The 23871-nt window shown below is 36.7% G+C and overlaps 1 protein-coding gene across 7 annotated transcripts; it reads right to left on the reverse strand.

The window, feature by feature from the left end:
• Positions 1 to 4053: 4053 nt before the first annotated feature.
• On the reverse strand, positions 4054 to 16861 carry LOC121998380 (protein YIPF5 homolog). Of its 7 annotated transcripts, none has more exons than XR_006116486.1 (3): positions 15990 to 16861; positions 10583 to 10653; positions 4054 to 5115 (listed from the first exon to the last, which is right to left on the reverse strand). XR_006116486.1 is itself a non-coding variant. In XM_042553294.1 (2 exons), exon 1 carries the CDS (start codon positions 16776 to 16778, stop codon positions 15996 to 15998), a length of 783 nt encoding a protein of 260 aa, XP_042409228.1. In that variant the 5' UTR covers positions 16779 to 16860; the 3' UTR covers positions 10475 to 10653; positions 15956 to 15995. The 7 variants fall into 7 exon arrangements, 5 of the variants coding, with proteins under 5 accessions (XP_042409228.1, XP_042409230.1, XP_042409227.1 ...); XR_006116487.1 differs by having other exon boundaries at positions 4062 to 4953; XM_042553294.1 differs by lacking the exon at positions 4054 to 5115 and having other exon boundaries at positions 10475 to 10653; positions 15956 to 16860.
• Positions 16862 to 23871: the final 7010 nt, after the last annotated feature.

Genomic DNA, 23871 nt, shown 5'->3' on the forward strand with positions numbered 1-23871 from the left:
TCACAATCCGTAGCAAGTTTTTAGTTTATAGAACGGAGATATAGTCTCAGATTTTAGATATCGAGATAAAAAAATTGGATTGTGATCGGTTGAACAAAGCGGGCGAGGTGCCAATAAATCAGGCCCACATTAGGTCTGATATTATACCATATCAGGCCCAACGTGGGCATGATATAAGAGAATATCAGGCCCAACTTGGGCCTAATATCAGATAATATCAGACCCACGTTGGGCCTGATATTATCCCATATCAGGCCCATAATCAGGCTGAAAATTTCCGTAACAGTCGATCACCTACAGAGAGCTTTAAATAAGTAATGCATAGTACCGTTGGAGTCCTTGCAAAACTAGAAATTCAGACCACTAGAAATGGGTTCAATCGAAGAAGTCTAAGTCCATCAGTGGGTTTTGACCGAAATCCACTGACGGACCTACGACACTTGGATTCCTTTAATTTCACGTTCCCTACGTAGGTTTGAGAGGGGAGAAGCAAGATATAGTGCTAAATCTTGGTTCTAACAACCACAAATGAAGTTCTTGCTTCGTGCCAGTTGGTACGGAACATTTCAATCTTATGGATTTCCATTCAATGAACAACACACACCCTGTCGAATTTTAATATCCTGGGATAACACCTACCACCAATTTATTTTTAAGTCAAAAATTACTTAGATATTTAAGCTAAATTACAATATAATTAGATATTTCCAATGTTCTTGTTGTAGACTTTAAATCAAGTGTTCAACCTAGCCTATTTAAAATTCTATACTAATTCACAAATCACAATTCGTAGCAAGTTTTTAGTTTATAAAATAGAGATATAGTCTCAGATTTTAGATAGCGAGATCAAAAAATTGGATTGCGATCAGTTGAACAAAGCGGGCTAGGTCCCAACCAATCAGGCCTACGTTGGACCTTATATGATACCATATCAGGCCCAATGTGGGCCTGATATAAGAGTCAGACCCAACTTGGACCTGATATCAGATAATATCAAGCTCACGTTAGGTCTGATATTATCCCATATCAGGCCCATAATTAGGCTGAAAATTTTCATAACGGTCGATCACCTATAGAGAGATTTAAATAAGTAATGCATAGTATTGTTGGAGTCCTTGCAAGACTAGAAACTCAGACCACTAGAAATGAGTTCAATCGGAGAAGTCTAAGTCCAACAGTGGATTTTGACCGAAATCCACTGATGGGACATTTGAATTTCTTTAATTTCACGTTCTCTAGGAAGATTTAAGAGGGGAGAAGCAAGATATGGTGTTAAATCTTGGTTCTAACCACCACAAATAAAGTTCTTGTTTCGTGGCAGTTGGCACGGAACATTTCAATCTTATGGATTTCCATTCAATGAACAATGAACTTTAATATCCAGGGATAATAATAACCATTTGTTTTAACTCTAACTTAGTTACTTTGGAGTTCCCAAATTACATGCCTACTTTATATTTCCAAGCAGACCTTGTAGACTTGAGACCAGTGTCGGACTTAACCTATTTGGATTTCTGAAAAATCCCAACAGTTACCAAGTTTTTAGTTTTCATAAGAGAGATATGGTGTGAAGTTATGTCTTTTTTCACGGATCTACACCATCATGGTAATTTGAATATTGTGTTAATTTGAATATTGTGATGTTTATTTCACTAAGTAATAGTATTGTTATTCCTATGCCAATTTAGTTTAAACATCTTATATCATATATACCATTGTATTCAACAACAAATACTATACATATATAGATATAAAACTAACAACACTACATAATTGTACCTTTACATTCCCTACCCAACTTTTTTGCTTACAACACTATGAATAATTAATCCGATGTTTAACAGAACATGCCCCTCAAAATTGATACAATTACATCAATTCTATTTTTTTTTTCATGTCTCCTTGTTTGGAGGCCATCTTCAGATTGTATATAAAACATCGAATGTATTGTATCACAAAGAAGTCACAGTCAATGTTATAAATAACATCAGAAATTTAATATTCGATATTTTATATCAATATTTTCTATTCACACTGTTTGATCTCGACTTACCTGGCTTCTTGTTGTGGACATTCTCTTGTAGTTTCTATCCAAACTGGTTCAGGCTTTACAAATCTGATGGTTTCGAAAGTGATACTTTTGTAGATAATTTAACAGCAGAGGATGAAACACCCAATCCACTTCCTTCCGCCATTATGAAAGGAGAGAATTGGCAGAAATCCTAAAGTTCACTGCAGAGATTGAACCAGTGTGGATTTTCGCCGAAGACCCTTGATATCACCTGACAAACACACGAAGATGTTTACATACTCTTTCGTTGGGGGGACGATCTCACAACTAAAAATGTGAGAAAGTTTTTTGCAATCGGAGAGTTAGAAAAGTGTGAGGCTTGCACGCGTTGAGAGAGGAAGAGAGAAAGATATTGACACTATAACAATCCGAATCATCAATGAAATTTTTAAATCTAAACAATTCAAATGTGCTTCGGACACTTTTAAAAATGAGATAGTAAAAGATAGAGAACTTTTATATTTATTAATGTATTTTTTGATAATTATAAAATTATAATACGTCTTTGATAAATACTTAATTCTACTAACGCCTTATAGTCAAAAGCCGCCCAATATAAGAGATACAAGAGCGTGGAGTTGATGATGACAGACCAATGAATATTGTAAGTGAGTCTGTCAAGTTAGTGATGCATGGAACAGGATCCACTGCAACCTCTTGTTTTAGGTGGTGACCACTCCATTTCTTTTCCCGTCGTCAGAGCTGTATCAGAAAAGCTAGTGCCCATCCGGATATATACATGCTTTTGAGGGAAACCAGTATACATTCACATACTTCTTTTGCACGAATAATGGAAGGAGGCTGCATACGATTCATTGCTGAATACACGGAAGGTGAAAGAGGAAATTGCATCCATTAATGGTTTAAGTTGAAGAACACTAGCATGAAGGATAAAATTGTTGTAGATGATTATCTGGATTTAAGTATTTCTGATGTTGGTGCACGAATTGAGCTTGTCTATACATCTCCAAGGGCATTGAGTTTGTCTTGCCAGCTATTGTGAGGATAAGGCAACCTGAGGAACTTCGCTGTTAAACTACGTGCCAGCTATTGTGAGGATAAGGAAGTTATTCCTCAGAAATCATACTGTGGTGGGATCATTAAGAAAGAAAACTACCGTGCGTAAATGACGATCATTAAACTTGTATGATATAATGATAAAAATATACATCGCTGTTCAAGATAGATTTAGATTTGGCTCTCCTTCATTAATGATAAATGTAACTTTAGTCTACTAATGATATTTGACTTTGATCTGTTACATTAATGATGATTTGACTTTGGCTTACTTAGGCCGTCGTTACAGAATCCCATTCCCCGTTACATAATCTCACGGCTACACTTAGATCAAACCTGAAATTCTGTCATAATTTATCCCGTGGGTTAAGGTACAGCGTAGAAGGGGGAGAGCGGCACGGGGTGGCAGACTTGGAGACTAGTCAAGCGGGATGGCCACCGAGCAAAATGCAGCAGAGACGATAGAGAAGTAGAGCTATAATTAAATTAAACGTTCGTGAATAAATTTAATGTTCAATTTAGTAAAAATTTATCTATGTTCATTTAATATACATAAGATTAATTACATAAACAAATTTGAATAACTTATTAAACTAAACAAATAAGCTTGAACATATATATGTTCAACTCGTTAATATTTATGAACAATGTTCGTGAACAACATTTATGAACAATGTTCGTGAACCATATTTATTAATCAAACTTTTTTTAATATATTAAATAAACAATAAAATAAAATAATTAAAGCTCAATAATCAATCAAACAACTACAAATTTTAAACAAACTTAAATTGAGAGTTCGATAACATATAAACGAACCAAACTCGAATCAAGCTTGAATTGAGAATTTAATAACATCTAAACGAGCTAAACTTAAGCTAAACTTCAAACAACCTCAAACTTATAAAAAAATAAACCAAACTAATCTTGAACAACAATTTCAAAAGCTTTGTTCATTTTAAACTTGTCTCAGGTATCTTATCAAACAAGTTTGAACATCCCAAAACTCAACTCGGCTCAACTTATTTACAGCCCTATAGAGAAGAGTGCGGCGCTGAAGACGAAAAAGTACGATTTGTCCAGCATATCCCAATCCATCGCCGCCGGAAGATGAAATTCTGTCAGCTTTGCCTCTTCTTTTTCTTCTTCAACAACCTCAATCTTCGCCTCACGTGTCAGCTCCAACTCAGGAACCTATGGCTGCGACCTCGCCTCCATGACAGCGGTGAGATGAGGAAGGGACGAGAGGAACAGAGAGAAGATCCTCAGGAGACCTGGGCACGGGCCTGCTTCGCGTGGTAGGGATTTTTCCCCTGCCTCCATCCTTCCTCTCCTTCCTCAACGTCTTTAGATTTCTGAACGTCTTAGTCCTAGTTTCCTAGACAACGTAACATTAGCCAGCTCCTACTCCCGTCCGAAATCGCACGTCAACACTCATCAGTGGACGCAGACAATGGCCAGTGTAAATCCTCCGATAATCAAATCAGCGTTGGACTGAATGAGATAAAATGGAGGAGAAGAAGAGGAATATTGTTAACTTGCTTTTGTTGTCCTATTTATAGGGACATGCTCCTAACGAGCTATCGGATCTCCTCCATATTAGACCGGATCTGGTAGTCTAGAAAGAAAGCAGTCCTTATGAACTTATATTACAGATGGTATGAATTTATATTACAGATGGATAACATTAATCTGTATTACGAGTGACACTAATTTGTGCCCACATGCACGTAGAGTAGTAGATTTACTTCACAGCAGGAAGGTTCGAATCCCGTTCAATCACTAGGACCTCACACCTAAATGGCAGTTCAATATCATAATTTACCTCTTTTTCATATGCCTTGGGGCCCGCCGTGGAGCTGCGCCTGTAGTAAGTGTTATCAACTTTCGTCATCACTAACTTATTTTATAGTTGTTAGAACACAATAGAACCATATGGTAGTATTATGGGTGGTATATCACTACAAGATGGATTAATACCATTTACAGTAGTCATTGATAACCGACAATTATCAAATTGGTAACACCTGTAATACAAATTGACATTAGTAAATTGTCATTATAATTTTATATATATATATATATATAATTCACTTTCAATGCATGCCAAAATTCCTATGCAGAAGGTATAAGGACATGGAAACCGTCCCATGTCATATCATTTGAATTTGTTGTCGACAATTAAGGTCACACTTATACATTATTTATTCCATGTCATGAGATGATCATGAACTTTAGGTCTGACTTGACTAGATTTATGAATTTATTGATCACAATCAAGGTATATAAAACCTAGGGTGAAGGTTTTGTTCTGAAAGGAGTTGTTGACTCAATAATATAGTAGTTGCACTGGATGCAATTGATAACAAATACTTTAGTATTTTTAAATGCCAGTCAAACACACCGTCATGTTGAGAAGTGAAACTGGAATTATATCACTTGCTTTATCATCGAGAGGCATTTTATGCACAATCGCACAAACTTCGTTAATTGGGAGATGTATAAGAGGATGATCTTTGAACAACAAAACCTTCTCTATGTGATATATAAGTCTCTCCCATGTAGAACAGATAGAAGAGCTTGAGGCACAGGAAGTGTACCAAAGTGATATGATTCATTGCTACTTGTATTATCTATATCTACTCTGATATCACTCCTAGCCTTTAGTTGACAAATAAGGCATCTAATGTCTATGGAATTGTTTGCAAGGCAAGAGAGCTCCATTCACTTGGAATGGCTTTAAGTCTCGAGACAATGTAGGGAGGAAGATATGAGATCTATTGATAGGTATTTTACAAGGATGATTGACTTAATTATTTTGATAATCTATTGAAGTTAAATACTCCAACCAATTTAGGAGTCTCCATTGCCCCGGTGTTGTTTTTTTTACCTCGCATCTATAAAGAGTTTGTGAATAAAAACAATTCAACAAAATATGTTAAGAGTCTTCTTGAACTATGACATACTTTTGGAGGCTAAATTTGACTAGAACATCAAAAGAAAGGTTACAATCATCATCAGGCATGACTCCAAGCGGAAGGGTACAGACACTTCTAGTGGAGCTTCTAACAAGGTCAAGAAGTCAAATCCAAGATCCAAGGCAGATAAAAGGGCCACAAAGACTTTTATTGCTTGCTCGCATTGAGTCAGAGGTGGAAAATCCATTTCATATCTTGAGACTGAGATATGGCCTAGCTAGTTTAGGTTTGGAAACAAATGGATTGGAGTTCACCCAATGAAATTTTTAATGCAACTCAATAGAGGAATAGCTAGTATGGAACCTGGATCCTAGAAGAACTAGCAACATCTGTTGGATCCCGTGATTATTTTGATATGATCAATCAAGTTAGGTTGGGTCCTGTTTTATTTTGATCCCTATGTCTAAGTGTACAGGAGCTTAGGAGCACAAGAAATCGAACGGAAGACGCAGCTGGCGAGAATGACAACATGGGAAGGGAGCCGACGGACTCAGTGCGTCTGAGGGACGAAAGAGTTGCGGAAGAGTACACCGGTGGACGAAAAGAACGTACGCGACGTTCGAGGGACGAGAAGCCAGAGCGGAAGCCTGCTCGAGGAAAAAGCCGGAAATTGGGTTTGGATGAGCCCTATTTCGGTTGGCAGCAATCACCCAAGCGATCGGAACTTTAGAAGAAGAAAAAGAGTAAAAAGAAGTTGGAGTTATTTATATACTGCAGCATTGAGAACACCCTCCACGTTGAGAGCGCCCTCCATAGCGTTGAGGGCGTCCTAAAACCAGTCAAAGTCGCATTTGTATAGAACTTTATCCAAATGCCACGCTGGAAGTGCCCTCCATGCTTATGGGAGGCGACCTCAAGCCAAAGATAGAATTTCTAGACCCTATAAAAAAGGTTTCTCCGCCTTCAGAGAAAGAGATTCTTTCTGAGCTTTGCAATCACCTTGTATTAACAACCACCTAAGTTATAACCAAGTCAATCCCTGAGTCTCTTCTTTAATTCTGCTCTTTTATTTTTTATTTATTATTGTACTTTAAGAGTTGAAAGAACGAGAAGGGTATTTTTTTGTTTCAGGCAATCACCCCTCCCCTCTTACTGGCCCGCTGCACCAACAATTAGTATCAGAGTCCAACCGCCTCATAAGGACTAACCGCCGACTGAAGCATCAAGATCAAAACAATGGCCGGTGCAAGCATTCACCCTCCAAAATTCGACGGAGACTTCGGACAATGAAAACACCAGATGGAGGTATTTTTCAAAACAGATTCCGATATTCTATTAACAATGAAATACGATTTTGTAGCACCTACAGATCAGAAAAGAGCCGAGAAAGAAGAATATCAGTGGACGAAGAAAGAGCAAGTCGATTTCGTGACGAACGGAAAAACAGAATTCCATCTACTCAGCGTCCTTCCGCCCCAAGACGTCAACCGAATCGGCAACTACGTCTCCGCCAAAGATCTCTGGGAGAAGTTCCTGGAGCTCCACGAAGGTACTTCAGAAGTGAAGGTAGCAAGGCGGGACATCCTCCGAACTCAGCTAACAAATCTCCGGATGAACAATGGAGAAAAGGTAGCGCAACTCCAAGCACGAATCAAGGAGCTGATAACTCAACTAAACAATCTCAGAGAATCAGTAACAAACCGAGATTTGATCCGGTATGCACTCAACGCCTTCCCGAGAACTTCAGAATTGGTGTCCTTAGTAGATGCATACTACATCTCTAAAGACTTTGAGGTAAGTACACTAGAAAATATATTTTCTACCTTCGAATTTCACAAATCTCGAATCACAGATTCAAAAGACATAGAAAAGACAAACCTTAACATTGCCCTAAAGGCAAGAACGGAAGATCAAGAGTCTGAGACATCCATCGATGAAGACGAAACGGCTCTACGGGTAAAAAGGTTCAATAAATTTCTTAAGTCTAATAAGTTTAAATCGCAGTCAAGAAGACATCATCGAAACAAAAGAATTGTCCGATGCTACAACTGCAACAAAGAAGGGCAGATCAGGGATGACTGTCCAAAATTGAAGGAAAAGGACAAGCACAAAAAACCAACTTCCGCCAAATACAAAATCATGAAGGCCACTTGGGATGATTCTTCATCCTCTGATTCTGAGATAGCAGCCTTCTCGGGACTAGCATTAATGGCTAACCATCAACAAGAAGATGAGACCAACTCAGAGATGAGCATAGATGAAGGGTGAGGATCAGAAGAAGAAAGCTGCGGTGAAGGGGGAGCATCAGAAATTGAGGTGAGGTACGTGCTCTAACCCCCAAACAATTTTTTCGTTTTATCAAAGTTCTTACAAGAGACTTAGTGAAATCAGAAAAACAGATTGCTTGAGTTAAACAGAATATTAGATAACCTGAAATCAAAGTATGAAAAATTAAAATTGAAAATTGAAAATTGAAAATTTGAAATCAGATACATGTTGTCAAAAACCAAACATTTTTCAAAAGTCTAACCTTAAAATTTATGGAAAATTAAACTGGTACATTAAAAAATATCAAGGACAACTTAAAAGAATACCTAAAGGATATGTACCCCCTAGATATCTAACTAACCCAGTAGGAAGGAACCTCTATTGGGTTCTAAAATTCCATCTAGATTAAACCTTCTATTAATCTAGGCTTTCAGAAGAAATTAAATGTTTCAATTTCTTAAAAGGTTTTGTCTAGAAGTGGTTAATGATCCAATAACCAAGAAGGCCTAATACCTCGCCACAGCCTAGAAGCCGAATTATCGAATTAAATGTTTAATTGACAAACTGACAAGCAATTAAGATAATGCTTTTAAATTCTTGTCAACTTTTTAAGCGTTTCAAGTTTTTTTTGAAATTTCTAACTTGGAAATTGTTTCAAATTTTATTTAACTTGGAAAATTTAAAAATTTGCAACTTGAAATTTTGATGTGATCAAAGGGGGAGAGATAGGTACACATTTAGGGAAGTTAGAATATTTTTTTTCTGAATTTTAATAGATCATTTCATTTTAGTTTTGCAATTTCTTTTTTGCAAACTTTATGCTTGAAATGATGTTAGTTCTGTAATTTCTTTAAATTACTTGTTTGTGTTACCCTAACTTAAATTTGGATTGATGCACATCAAAAAAGAAGAGATTATTGGCCCTCGTGGTTGTTTTGATGTGATCAACCAAGTTAGGTTGGGTCATGTTTTGTTTTGATCCCTGTGTCTAAGTGTGCAAGAGCTTAGGAGCACAGGAAGTCGAGTGGAAGACACAGCTGGCGAGAAGGACAACATGGGAAGGGAGTCGACAGGCTCGGTGCATTCGAGGGATGAAAGAGCTGCGGAAGAGTACACCGGTGGACAAGAAGAACGTACGCGACGTTCGAGAGATGAAAAGCTGGAGCGAAAGTCTGCTCGAGGAGAAGCCCGGAAATTGAGTTCAGGTGAGCCCTATTTCGGTTGGCCGCAATCCCCTAAGCGATCGGAGCTTCGAAAGAAGAAAAGAACTGAAAAGAAGCTGGAGCTATTTATATACTGCAGCATTGAGGGCGTCCTCCACATTGAGGGCGCCCTCCCTAAACCAGTCAAAGTGACCATTTCACATTTGGATAGAACTTTATCCAAATGCCACGCTGGAAGCACCCTCAAGCCGAAGATAGAGTTTCCAGGCCCTATAAAAAGGGCCCTGGAGCTAAGGAATTTATGATTAACTCTAGTATTCAATTCCTAGCAACCATTAAACTTTCATTGTGTGTAAAAGGCTTCTCCACCTTCAGAGAAGGAGATTCTTTCTGAGCTTTACAATCGCCTTGGATTAACAACCACTTAGGTTGTAACCAAGTCAATCCCTGAGTCACTTCTTTAATTCTGCTCTTTTATTTTTTTATTTATTGTTGCACTTTAAGAGTTGAAAGAATGAGGAAGGTATTATTTTTGTTTCAGGCAATTCACCCCTCCCCTCTTGCCCGCCCGCTGCACCAACAACATCAACAATGAATTGGGGCTTATGTTTTCCAGCACGAGCAACTAATGCAACAGAAGATAATAACTCTCACCCCGAAAACCCCTACTGCTCCATGTGATCTGGAAGGGAGATAAATCATTGAAGATTTCATCCCCAGCACAGTGACCCTTTGCATGAGAGATCAAGTGCCCCGCAATGCATTTCACACATTGAAAATCAACCCCATGACCTATTGCAGCAACACCACATGTAAGTATCAACTCAGTCAATCCATGGAGTGGCAACTAGTGAACCTCTAGGAAGATAGGTCTAAACCCTACAAATAAATTTAAATAGAAAATAAAAATAGTCATTGTTATCTAATTTTACTTTATGCATATAAAATCAAAAACAAATCTACAACTTTTTAACATTTCTAAATTAAAAATATAAAATTATCTATTGCACAGGTGTAAAACTGATGGATATCCTTGCTCCCATAAACAAAAAAAAAAAAGGTAATGTTATTGTAGAAATGATATCTAAGTCCAATTCTGTAAGCAATTTCTAGATCCAAATGTGAATGATTCAAGGATGACATACCTTGACTAAGATATGTACCGTTCGTGCTCACAAACATACCGATCAAGTCAATTAGGCTTTCACCTATGCAACTGTCAACCAGCAGGAAGTGATAGTTACTAGCTGTGTTACAAAGAACTGCTCTGCAATATGAAACAGATTCAACAGCACTTGGATGCTGAACAGTTCCAAAAGAAAACATTTTGCAATTGAAACAGGTGTGAACCAACCCGTTTAACAAGAACTGAACCAGCCAATCTGAAGCAAAGACCCACAAGAAATTTAAACATTGTAGAAAGATAATAGAATTAACTGATATCTATAGACTGCACTCTGCAAATGCCAGTGGCAGAAGTGAAATAACAGTAAAACTCAAAAAATGATAAATATATTCATGTCGTTTCGAATAGATAGAAAGAAATTACAATTGTCCTCTCGGAATATATTGACAACTGGTATACTTCAAACTCTTTTTAAAGTCTTCTCAAGAGTTGGTAAACAAGAAATAAAGAGATAATCATCCATAATAAAGAAGTATGCTAAGGACAAGTAGGTCTGAAAACATTAGTTCATGTTCATCTTACTGCAAAACAAGCTTATAGTTGTGGAAAAACACAAGTCCAGATTGGTTTATATTCAAACACAAGGGTACTCGAATACAAGGGAATTGGCAAAAAGAAGGTAAAATTCTGTCAAAAGATGGAGTAATTTATCATTAACATCTTAATTAAAAGATGTCTTCTGGTTAGGAATGAAGATATGGAGCTAACTGTTATGATATTTAATCTTTATCAAATAAATCCATAGAAACAACCTTAGAATTTTTCTAATACCAATAAAATTTAGCAGTTTGGTGAAAACAACTCAAGCAATTAGTGCTTGAGTAATAAACACACAGGAAATCACTATGACATAAACACTGACAGTGTCTGAATTTTATAAGGCTCACACATATGTATTTATTTGAAAAAGATATAGGCTACTTAAGCAGCACGGACTTGAAAATAAGTTTATCCAGCAAAAAACAATCTTTTGAGAAGGAAATATTAGAAAAAACGAGCATATCGGTTTAAGAATTTTTTGATTGTCATATAGCAATCAACACCCAATTGACTCAGAACAAACCAATACCAATCAATTGATTCCCAATTCTTAGCCATTTGTTAGATACTCAAGTAGATATTCAGATCCTCAAAGCACAGTCAATTTATTGGCAGAAAAATTCTTGTGTCTTATTCTATTTAATATCTATTCTTTGACCCTTCTCATATTGTATCGTCATCGACCCGATGCTAACAGAGGCTACTTCTTCAATAACGACTTGTCGACTGTGACCCTTGACTCGTCAAAAGTTGCTTCTTCAACAACAGATCATCATCCTCAACCACATTAAACATCTCTCAAATGGTTATGCTCATATGCAGCTAGGATGTTTTCTTTTTCTAGCTTCTTCAACTAGAGGAGATCTTTGTCGGTGAACAGCAGATCGTTGACCAGAAGATGCTACAACGTTTGTATTCCTTGAGCATCCTCAACAATTAAGATTGACTAGATTCCTCGAGCGCCTTTAACCAACGGACATCCCCCTCCGTCAAAAGTAACCCTCGTCTATTGCTCAAGCCTCTTTAACCAGCAGAAGTCATTGTCTCTCCCAAACCTCGTTCTCAATATAACCTGAAATGATGACTTGTTGACCTATTGGCACGTTAGAGGTTTCTTCCCTTTATAAGCGAGTGCAATTATTAAAGAAGCTTAAGAGGAAAAAGAAGAGAAAGAAATAGACATACAAAATCAAGATGATGAGGATGATGACATCTTTTAGTCAGGACGATATAACATGTGACATAGTTCAGTATTTTTGACAATTCTTTATATAGTTTAATCTTTCAGAAAATAAATGAAAAACTTTAAGGATATTCTGGAATATGAATCAAATAATCTGGTCTTAATACTCATTAGTTAAATAATTCACTTTATTATTTGTGCTAATGCACTTTATCAATTATATTAGGTGTTAAATAGGATATTCGTATATCTTTTTGTTACTTTTTCTTTTTTACTTATTTGTCTTTTTAACCAGAAGCTTATGATTCACAATTCAATTCAATTGTTAGTTCGCAAAAAACACTAAAAGGATCTACGATTCAAGGCTTAATGTGACAACCTTGGTAGAATTTTCTCCTCTTAAGGATAAATATGGTTCAGACAATTTTTCTAGTTGTTCAAGATGAGTATAGCCGTGATTTGGTTGATTTTGAGATCAATGATGGTTTCCTATAGAAGGGCACATATTGATGCATTTCTAGGACTTTCTGATTTGGAAAATGCATGTGGGTGGTCCGGTAGAACACTTTAGAATCTATAAAAAAACATTACCCTTGCTGACCCTCACTGTGAGGGGATGTTACCTAGATTGCAGCACACTGTCGCATGCGTTAGATGGATAAGGCAACTGAGAAACACACAAATCTCTATGCACCACTGTCACTTTACTATAAGCCCTGAAAAGCCTTTAGTATTGACTTTGTTTTGGGTTTATCTCGCACTACCTGAAGCCACAACTCTATTCCAGTAGTGGTAGGGATTGATTTTCAAAATGATACATTTCATTCATGTAGCAAACCCAATGATGCATTGCAAATACTTAAGTTCTGCTTTAGGATTTAGGATGATTGTTAGATTGAATAGGTTGCCCATATTTGTAGTTTCAGACAGAAATGTATAATTTGCCAATAATTTAAATTTTCTGACTGTCTTTCATCCATAGATTGATGAGAAGACTGAGGTACTCAATCACAGCCTAAAAAATCTCCTTCCACAAATCGCAGTCTGTTGGTCAACAAATTGAGGTGATAAGTAACATAGCACACCAAAGTAGGACCATGGTCAACATAGGTCCAAATGCAATTCCTCCTGATTCAAGAGGGAAAGAAGTAGCAGAGTTTCAGTGTGATTGTCCTATTTTTTGCTACTACAAGTGTGACCAATGTATTAATGTGCTCATTGATAAATTTCTTGGGCCATGTTGCACCAATTGGGCACAACATAGATCTCCTATGTTTACTGGGGATCAGTAATAAAATCAACCTACATTTTGTGAATTAGAAACAAATCTTCTGACATGCATCATTTAATTAATTCTAACTGTCCTAAATTGTTCTTGCTAATGATCACATTTGAGGTCTGACTCTAGGTTTGTTTGTTTACTTGGAGAGATGAGAGGAAATGAATTGAGGATGATAGAAAAGTTGACTACTTTTCCTGACCAACAGAAATAACTTTCCTACCATCCCTAATTTTTAGCACCTCTAACTTCTCACCAAGTAAGCAAGCTTAAAATCTGAAACACCAAAAAACTACCCTTACATCTAATATAACTTTTTTGCTAGATAAAATTGGTTGTGGGTTATTACAACAACAACCAAGTCTTATCTCACTAGGTCGGGTCGGCTATATGGATCTTTTTACATCATTGAACTCTATCTCCTACTATATTTTCATTTATACTTAAATAAATTTTATCTTGTTTTATTATTACTAACCAAATCTTTTTTAGTCTTCCTCTTCCTCATTCGATATGTGTGTTTGTCATAATTTCATATCGCCTAACTGGATCATTATGATCATCTATGTATATGCTCATACCATCTTAAACGTGTCTTTTGGAGTTTTCCCTCAATAGATGTAACTCCGACTTTCTCTTTAATGCTCTCATTTCTTATTTTATCCATACATTCACCTTAACATCCTCATCACTGTAACTCTCATCTTCTTCTCATGTGCTCGAGTTATAGCTCAACATTCAGCTCTATAAAACATAGCAGATCTAATTGTGGTTTTGTAAAATTTTCCTTTAAGTTTTAGAGATACTTTACGTCACATAAAACACCCGACACTCTCCTCCATTTCAACCATCCTACTTGTATTCTATGTAAGACACCTCTCTCAATCCCTCCATCATTTTGCAAAAATGATCCTAAATATCTAAAGCTCTCGGTTCCGAGCAACTCGTAATCTCCTATCTTAACAATTGTCTCATTATGTCTAATATTGCTAAACTTAAATTTCATATATTCTATATTTATTCTACTACGCCTAAAAACTTTCCCTTCTAATTTTTCCCGCCAAGATTCTAGTTTAGCATTTATTCCTTCACGTGTTTCATTTACCAAAATAATATCATCTGCAAACAACATGTACCACAGTACTGTGTATTGAATGTGTGCAGTGAGTTCATCAATAATTAGTGTAAAAAGATAAGGACTTAGAGTTGATCCTTGATGTAACCCTATATTTATTGGAAATGCTTCTATTACTCCGCCTGAAATCTTTACTCTAATCGTATATTCTCGTACATATCCTTAATTAGTTCAATATATGTTACACTAACATCTCTCTTTACTAGAATTCTCTATATAATTTTTCTTGGTGCTCTATTATAAATTTTTTCTAATTCAATAAATACCATGTGTAGATCTTGTTTTTGCTCCCGATATTTTTCAATTAATTGTCTGAGAAAATGTATAGCTTTTATTGTCGACCTTCCAGGCATGAACCCAAATTGATTTTCGGTCACCGTGATCTCCTTAATCTTTTTTCTATTACTTTTTCTCAAAATTCCATGGTATGACTCATTAGTTTAATATCCGTCTCTCTTGTTCTTATATAAGGAAACTAAAACACTTATCCTCCGTTGATCAGACATTTTTTTTATTTTCAATATCATGTTAAATAATTTTGTAAGTCATTCAATACCTTATTCCCTAGGCACTTCTATACCTCTATCGGAATATCATTTGGTCCAACGATTTTTCCATTTGTTACTAAAGATAAATAGTTATGCTTTAGAAATATGGAAAAGCCGCTCTTATATTACTTTTTCCAATCACATTGGGTTCATCTCAGCAGTTTGTCCATAAAGCATTTAGCAAGCTAATAGACAACAAGATTCCAAGCCAAATTAGCACTAGTATCCATCTATAATAAAACTAGTATAAAACTAATTGCTTCTAGATTTAATTTGCATCTACAACAACAGTGAATTCACTGAGAAAGCTGTTCTGACAGTTAATCAGAGAACCCAATTAAGAATAACACTTCTAATGTAAAAAGGCAAACAAACAAAATTTTAGATCTTGCAAGAAAAGGATTTCTTCCTGATTTAAACACAAGTACTACTTGTTGACAGATTGAAAGAATGCAAATACATTTGTACCATTGATAACACTGTATCATATGACTGAATTGATCCCAAATGAACAAAAATCCAAAATATTGTATTTCCTAGTTAAAGAAAACAGAGATATCCGCATCCAAATTGGGAATCTACTAAGAGGAACGGCTGAGATAGATGCTAAATAAAAGAGAAAAATCCATTGTAAGTGAAATGCTTACAGAAATAGGGAACTAGAAGGTCATACGCTCTCACCCATAATCAGAATATAATAAGCAGAGAGAAAAGCAAGTAAACGAGCCAACAGGCATAGGCTATGAGACCACGGTGTTCATCCCCACAAGAAGCAAGCTCAACCAGAAGCCTCGTGCAAACTCGTGTAGACCACAGCACAAACACCAAAGCCATCGCAAAGATCACGACACCGCCGTGAGGCACAAACAGTGACAGAGCCGAGAAGATAACCATTGGCAGCATACAATACCCAATCAAGCTCAAGCACCGATACAGATCCAGATTTCCGTTCCGCCCAGCAAGCATGTTAAAGACCACGTAGAGGAAGAGAGAGGCGACGGTGACCCAACCCAAGATGATTCCGAAGTGAAACTTTCCAGCGAGAAGCTGGAAGAGACCAAATGCCATAAGGAAGAGGAAAGGGCCGGATAGGTCGCCGTCCTCGTGCAGATTAGGGTTAACGCGAAAGGGATTCATGATGGATAGGGTCTTCCGCCAGATCTGGCGGGTGTTGATGCCGAGCTCCTCGAGGAGGGGCGGCTCGTCCTCAAACGAACCGGAGACGGAGAGACTCCCAACCCCGCTGGAGGAGGCATAGACGGGGGCGGAGAAGGAGGAAGAAGCGGTGGTGGATCCGATGTCGAAGGACATGAAGGGGATGCTAGGGTTGGCGACTCCGGGATTCGAAGGTCGAGGAGGCTGGAAGGGCGGCGCCAGCCCAGGCCCTGAAGCACGGCGCTGCTGCGGCACGTTGGGATTGCCGGAGGGAGAGGGGAAAACCACCGGAGGAACCGAAAACTCCTTCGCCATGGCGGTGACACGAAGCAAGCACCGAGACCAAAACAAAGAGAGTCGGGAGAATGAACAAGGGTCGGTTCCTTGTCTCCCCCTTTTAACTGGAAATTGCTATACACGGTAAAATTCTTCAGGCCTAAGTTCCTTGGTTTTCTAAACCATGTTTCTTAATTTAGAAATTCTTCGGCTCTCTCCCACATTTTATATATAAAATGTTTTTATTATAAAGAAACAATTAAATCAAAAGATTTTTTTTAACACACATGAACATCTCTCTTCCATTGTTTACGAGTGTCCCACCACTTATTTTTTAAAAATGGCATGACTTTTGAATACATTGGTGTATACATTAAATTCAGTGGTTAATTGTATGAATACGATAAGTTTATAGTTACGACAATTTATCAAAAGATGTACTAGGTTTAATGTATTTACTAAAAAACACATCATGATTTTATATTTACCAAAAGACGCAGGTAAGTGATGTGTATTACCGAATATAACCCTCCCACCAACTCCTCTGATCAGTCATCATTTCCCATGCAGCCGAACCACATTTTTAAATAACTTTGATTTTAAAAAAATAAAATTGATCGTTAGGGTACCTCCCTCCTTCGTGACATGCGAGTGCAGCTGCGTCTTGTGAAACCCTAGTTTAGTGACCTCGAGTTTTTCTCAAGCGGCATCTAGCATTTCAGTTCAATTAAAAACCAGGAGTGTTCGTGAGCCAACAATGAAGGAATCTAAGGTTTACATTAATCAGCTAGTATCATAATGGCGCAAAGACGTCGATCGGGTGTATGATCATCCTCTCCACATCAATTAGCTGTAAAGGTTATCATTTTACTAACTCTGTGATATTGAGAAGTTGAACTAGTATGATTTAAATTTTTTTTATTTTTATAAAGTATAGGGTTCAGTTGATGTTGGACAGAAACTGCATTGGAACAGTGTCCTCGGTCACTTTAAAAGTTTTTTTCAACCATCCACGAAGAAAGGAACGCATGAAGGCTCTGTTATTTTACATGACCGACACATAGTGCTGATCAAACAGTCACCCTTTCGTATTTTTTTGGGCATAGAAGATATGCAGCACATCCGTGGGATTTTGGTAAATATATTTCAAAATTGGGATTCAAGTAGTCAAACCTTTAGATTCTCAGGTACAATTTATAATTTCGTATTTTAATTACAAAGTAGTTCTATGGTAAAATTTAATCTTTTGCTAAACGTGGGCCTGATACAATGTCATATGAGGCCCAACGTGGGCCTGATACGATGTCGTATCAGGCCCAACGTGGGCCTGATACGATGCGGTATCGGGCCTAACGTGTGCTTGATATGACATCGTATCATGTCCACGGTGTTCCTAATACTTTTATATGTGTTGGTAGAAGTTTAATAATAATTTAACTTGGTCAGGTGTTCCGGTTTGCTTCACAAGAGGAGATGTTTCATTGCTGCTTGGTATTGCAGACCGAGGAGCTTCAATTTCGATGAATTCAGCTAAAGCATCCAGTGACCTCTTTCTAACTTACTTCTCAAACAAAAAAGAAGCTACTAGATCAAGAATTGAGGAGTTTCTTAAATTTTATGGCAATCGTGTTGAAGTCGAAGATAATGTTTTATTATTTTGCAAATTCTATATTTTGTATATATTTGTTTGTGTCTTATTTTCTTCTAGTACATATAAAGTCCCGTTAAGTCTTATAGATATAGTAGATGATTTTGAGAATCTTGATAGATTCAACTGGGTTGAAGTAATCCATGAATTTATGGCTCCACAATTACCTAAGATTGGGGACATATTTTCATCAACTGAGACAAAATATTCTAACACCAACCTCCCTTACCTAAAGGGATTTGCTGGTCTTTTGGCAGTAAGTGTATAATTTGTGTGAAATTTTTTAATATTTTACGAACAATTTTAAAATAGTTAACCCTTGTGATGGTGAATCAGGCATGGTTTTTGGAGCATATTCCAATCCAAAAACCATACAAAATAAAAGGAGTCAAAATAAATAAGTGGAGGAATATTCCTTCACATATTAGTAAGGTGAGAGAATTGATTAACCAAGTTTCATCTGAAGAGGTAAATTTTGAATACTTTGACTATAGTTTGGTTAAAAAGTATTGTTTTAACATGTGGTTTAATATTCTTACAGGTTGTGATTGACCTAATCCCTAACCAAGATGAAAGATCATTGATTAAGAACCTTGCTGGCGTTGATGACAGTCCACATGCAATGGAGGCATCACAAATTGAAGTCACTGTAGGAGGAAGGTAGATTAATAAGGATTGTTGTAATTGCATTATTCAAGCAAATAGAATTAAAGAGCTAACCATGGAGAACATGTAATTGAAGGAGAGGGTGAAAGAGTTACTTAAAATAGTTGAAAAAAAAGGCATGGAATCTCAATATAGCGAGCCTGTAGACGATCCTCAAATTGAACCTATAGGTGTTACAACAAGAAGTAGGAGAGGACGTGACAGAAGTCGCTATGATTACAGGGATACTTCAATTGATAGTCCATTGTGGCTCAAAACTTTACCTAAGAGGCAGCGTAGAAATATACATATAAGTGAGCCTGCGGAGAAAGTAACAAGTATAGGAGAAGGAAAAAAAGTTGTCAAAGAATATGTTGTTGTGGGCAAGGGGAAAGGAAAAATTGGTTTGGATGAAATGGAAGAAGAAATTAATATTGTACAATTGATGGAAGACAAATCTGATGAAGAGGCAGACAAGGATGTAGATATGTTTGCCAAATATGACAAAATGAGGAAACAAGCAATTGCTGTAAGACGATATCTGCAAATTTCATTGTAATTTGTTAGATTTAATGGATTATCTAATTGCCTTTTCTGTTTGTATGCATAGTATGTGAAGAAGCAATTTAAGTCTTCCAAGAAAAAAAATAAGACGAAGAGGTGGCGTACTTGTTAAAAGCCTTGGAGGAAATAAAGTATGTAAATTAAATAGTTGAATAGTCAAGTATATTATATGCTTATCTGATTACATAGTTGAGCTAAGGTTATCAAAAATAAATTTGTAAAAATAATCTCTGATTTGTTTACTTTGTAGGTTTACAAATGATATAGTTTGGGAGGAACCACCCCTTTGTTTAAATTTGTATTCCCTTTTATCTGGTGTGAATGGAGAAATGTTGACAAGAGGGAATGTAATCGACACGTATTGTAAAATTCTATTTAGGGGGCATTCCCGTCTGGAAGCACATACAACAAGTCAATATATTGTTCAACATTCTTCACAGTAAAGAATTGATTTGATTATAGTAAAAAATAGAATTCTTTTTATAATTTGGTTATGTATGTATGACTTTGCATATTTGTAGTCATTAATGAAATCGTCAAGTAAGTTTGCCTTCCAACACATGATAAAGACGGATAGACGAGATGAAGAGGTAAGGTATATATTTATACCTTTGTGCAGTGATAATGCACACTTCCACTTGCTGGTGGTGGACACCAAATCAATGACGTTCAATCAGTACAATTCTCTACCAAGTGGAAGTAAATACAAATATGAATTTGAAGCAGCGGTGAGCATCTAATAATAATATGTATGGTTGTATTTTAATATAAACGCTAGTTGATGGAAAATGGAAATTTCCTCTTCAATCTTCAAGTATCAGATTTTAAATTATATAGTTGTGAGCACGTTGCTGCTATTCATCCAAACTTGGAAAGGCATTATCCGTTTGATAGATGGGTCTCTTGCACAATAGAATGTCCACAACAACAAGCAAGGCAAATCGAGCACAATGTGTGAATATAAATTATTGATAAAAAAATATTGACCATAAAAATGTTGTTGTTCTTTACAGCGTTGACTGTGACTTCTTTGTGATGCAATACATTCGATGTCTCCTATATGATATGAAGATAGACTTCAAACAAGGAGACATGAAAAAGATTAGAATTGATGTAATGGTATCAATTTTGAGGGATAAGTATTTTAAAACATTGGATTAAATATCCAGTCTTGTAAGGCAAAAACTTGTATAGAATGTAAATGAACTTATTACGTAGTGTAGGTAGTTTAATATCTTTGTATATAGTCTTTGTTGTATAATACGTTGGTATGTAGTATATGAGAAGATTATAAACTGTCACTGGAATATTAATAATATTGCATAGTGATTAGTCACAATATCCGTCACAATATACAAAATGCGATGCTGCTGCTTATCAGTGGAAAGAGACAATGTATATAAGTTATAATGCACACCATTTCTATCTTCTCAAAACTGAAAACATGGTAACGGTTGGGATTGTTTAAAAAATCAAATAGACTCGGACCAACAGTCGGTTTCAAGAGCACAACGTCACTAGGTTTCATGCCAACTGCCACGGAGCAATACCTTATTAGAAATGGGGTATAAATACGTTTTGACACCAGAAATACCATCTTCCCAGTTAGAACTTCACAGGGAACGTGATTTCAGGTAAATCCAAGTAGGGGAGGGTCATCAGTGGGTTTTGGTCAAAACCCACTGATGGACCTAGACACCTCTGATTGGACCCATTTCAGCTTTAGTGGTATTCTGGAGTTGTAAGGACTCCAAATATGCTGGCAAATCATTATTTAAATATCGATAGGTGCTGGGAAAAAATAATATAAAATCATCCTTCGTTGGGCCTGATATGCTTAGATATCAGGCCCAACGTAGGCCCGATATGAGTCCATATCAGGCCCAACGTGGGCCTGATATGAGTATCATATCATAAAGCATTATTTTATCTCCCCCTAATATAAACTCCAAACATTCTAACAGGGGCCTGATCAAAAAAATAAAATAAGATCATTTTTAAAATTCACCTTCCATAGGGTTGAAAAGGAAAGCGGTGCACTATTCCGTGCCAACTGCCATGGAGCCATACCTTCTAATCCATGGTGTATAAATTATGTTTGACACCATATATACCATCTTCCCACCAAGACCTTCACAGGGGACTTGATTTCATGTAAATCCAAGTAGGGGATGGTCATCAGTGGGTTTGGTCAAAACCCACTGATGGACCTAGACACCTCTGATTGGACCCATTTCAGCTCTAGTGGTATTCTGGAGTTGTAAGGACTCCAAATATGCTAGCAAATCGTTATTTAAATATTGAGAGGTGCTGGAAAAAAATAATATAAAATCAGCCACCGTTGGGCCTGATATGCTTGGATATCAGACCCAACGTGGGCCTGATATGAGACCATATCAGGCCCAAAGTGGCCTTGGTATGGTATCCTTTCTTATAAATTTATACTATCTCCCCCTTTCTATAAACTCAAAATGTGCTACCATGCTCCTTATGAAAAAATAAAAAATAAAATAAAATTAGAAGGTGCTACTATAGGGGGGTTAAGTCTATAGTATGGCCATAAGTGGAATAAGTGGCAACTGGCACGGAGCCATACTTCCTAATCCATGGTGTATAAATTATGTTTGACACCATATATACCATCTCCCCACCAAGACCTTCACAGGGGACTTGATTTCATGTAAATCCAAGTAGGGGAGGGCCATTAGTGGGTTTTGGTCAAAACCCACTGATGGACCTAGACACCTCTTATTGGACTCATTTCAGTTCTAGTGGTATTCTGGAGATTCAAGGACTCCAAATCTGCTGGAAAATCATTATTTAAATATCTATAGGTGCTGGGAAAAAATAATATAAAAACAGCCTTCGTTGGGTCTGATATGCTTGGATATCAGGCCCAACGTGGGCCTGATATGAGACCATATCAGGGCCAAAGTGGCCTTGGTATGGTATCCTTTCTTATAAATTTATACTATCTCCCCCTTTCTATAAACTCAAAATGTGTTACCATGCTCCTTATGAAAAAATAAAAAATAAAATAAAATTAGAAGGTGCTACCATAGGGTTTAAGTCTATAGCATGGTCATAAGTGGCAACTGGCACGGAGCCATACGTCCTAATCCATGGTGTATAAATTATGTTTGACACCATATATACCATATCCCCACCAAGACCTTCACAGGGGGACTTGATTTCATGTAAATCCAAGTAGGGGAGGGCCATCAGTGGGTTTTGGTCAAAACCCACTGATGGACCTAGACACCTCTGATTGGATTCATTTCAGTTCTAGTGGTATTCTGGAGTTGCAAGGACTCCAAATCTGGTGGCAAATCATTATTTAAATATCTATAGGTGCTGGGAAAAACTTTAAATACAATCAGGCTCCGTTGGGCCTGATATGCTTGGATATCAGGCCCAACGTGGGCCTGATATGAGTGCATATCAGGCCCAACGTGGGCCTGATATGAGACCATATCAGACCCAAAGTGGCCTTGGTATGGTATCCTTTCTTATAAATTTATACTATCTCCCCCTTTCTATAAACTCAAAAGCATTATTCTATCTCCCCCTAATATAAACTCCAAACATTCTAACAGGGGCCTGATAAAAAAAATAAAATAAGATCATTTTTAAAATTCACCTTCCATAGGGTTGAAAATAAAAGCGGTGCACTGTTCCGTGCCAACTGCCACGGAACAATACCTTATTAGAAAAGGGGTATAAAGAAGGTATTGATTAATCATAAATTTAATTTACAATAAATTGATTCACCATAAATTTAATTTACACAAACAGTAAATCATTACTAGAATACAATATTACAATTGTTCACTATTTCTATAGTTTAAAGTTTTTATCATACATGATTTTATGTCTAAGTCTAAATCTATAAGCTCTCATATCAGCTTGTACAAAGTCTGTAGATCTCCGGAACATCAAACTCTCTACATAGCGATTATAAAAAAAGCATAATCCAACCTACAAAACAAAAGCACAATCCATCATAAAAAAGCCAAATCAAATTATTATGGAACATACACAAATACTTAAGATTTGCTTTGTGTGACTTGCATCGTTTTATACTCTCTCCCGGAGAATGGTGCTAAACCTTTATGTCATATGTGATAGTATGACCAGTTTAGCTCCTTAAAAAACAACACCTACAAATATCAGACCATAGTAATTAATACATAAACAATGATTATTGGATATAAGAAATTTGTTACTTACAGTTTGATTAAAAACAGAAGTGTAATTTTCTGTGGTGCCAAGAGA

This window comes from Zingiber officinale, chromosome 6A (genome assembly GCF_018446385.1).
Source record: "Zingiber officinale cultivar Zhangliang chromosome 6A, Zo_v1.1, whole genome shotgun sequence".
Classification (NCBI taxonomy): Eukaryota; Viridiplantae; Streptophyta; class Magnoliopsida; order Zingiberales; family Zingiberaceae; genus Zingiber; species Zingiber officinale.

Excerpts from the sequence above, each read along its gene's own strand:
- LOC121998380 (XM_042553294.1), bottom strand. The coding sequence starts at position 16,778 with ATGGCGAAGGAGTTTTCGGTTCCTCCGGTGGTTTTCCCCTCTCCCTCC.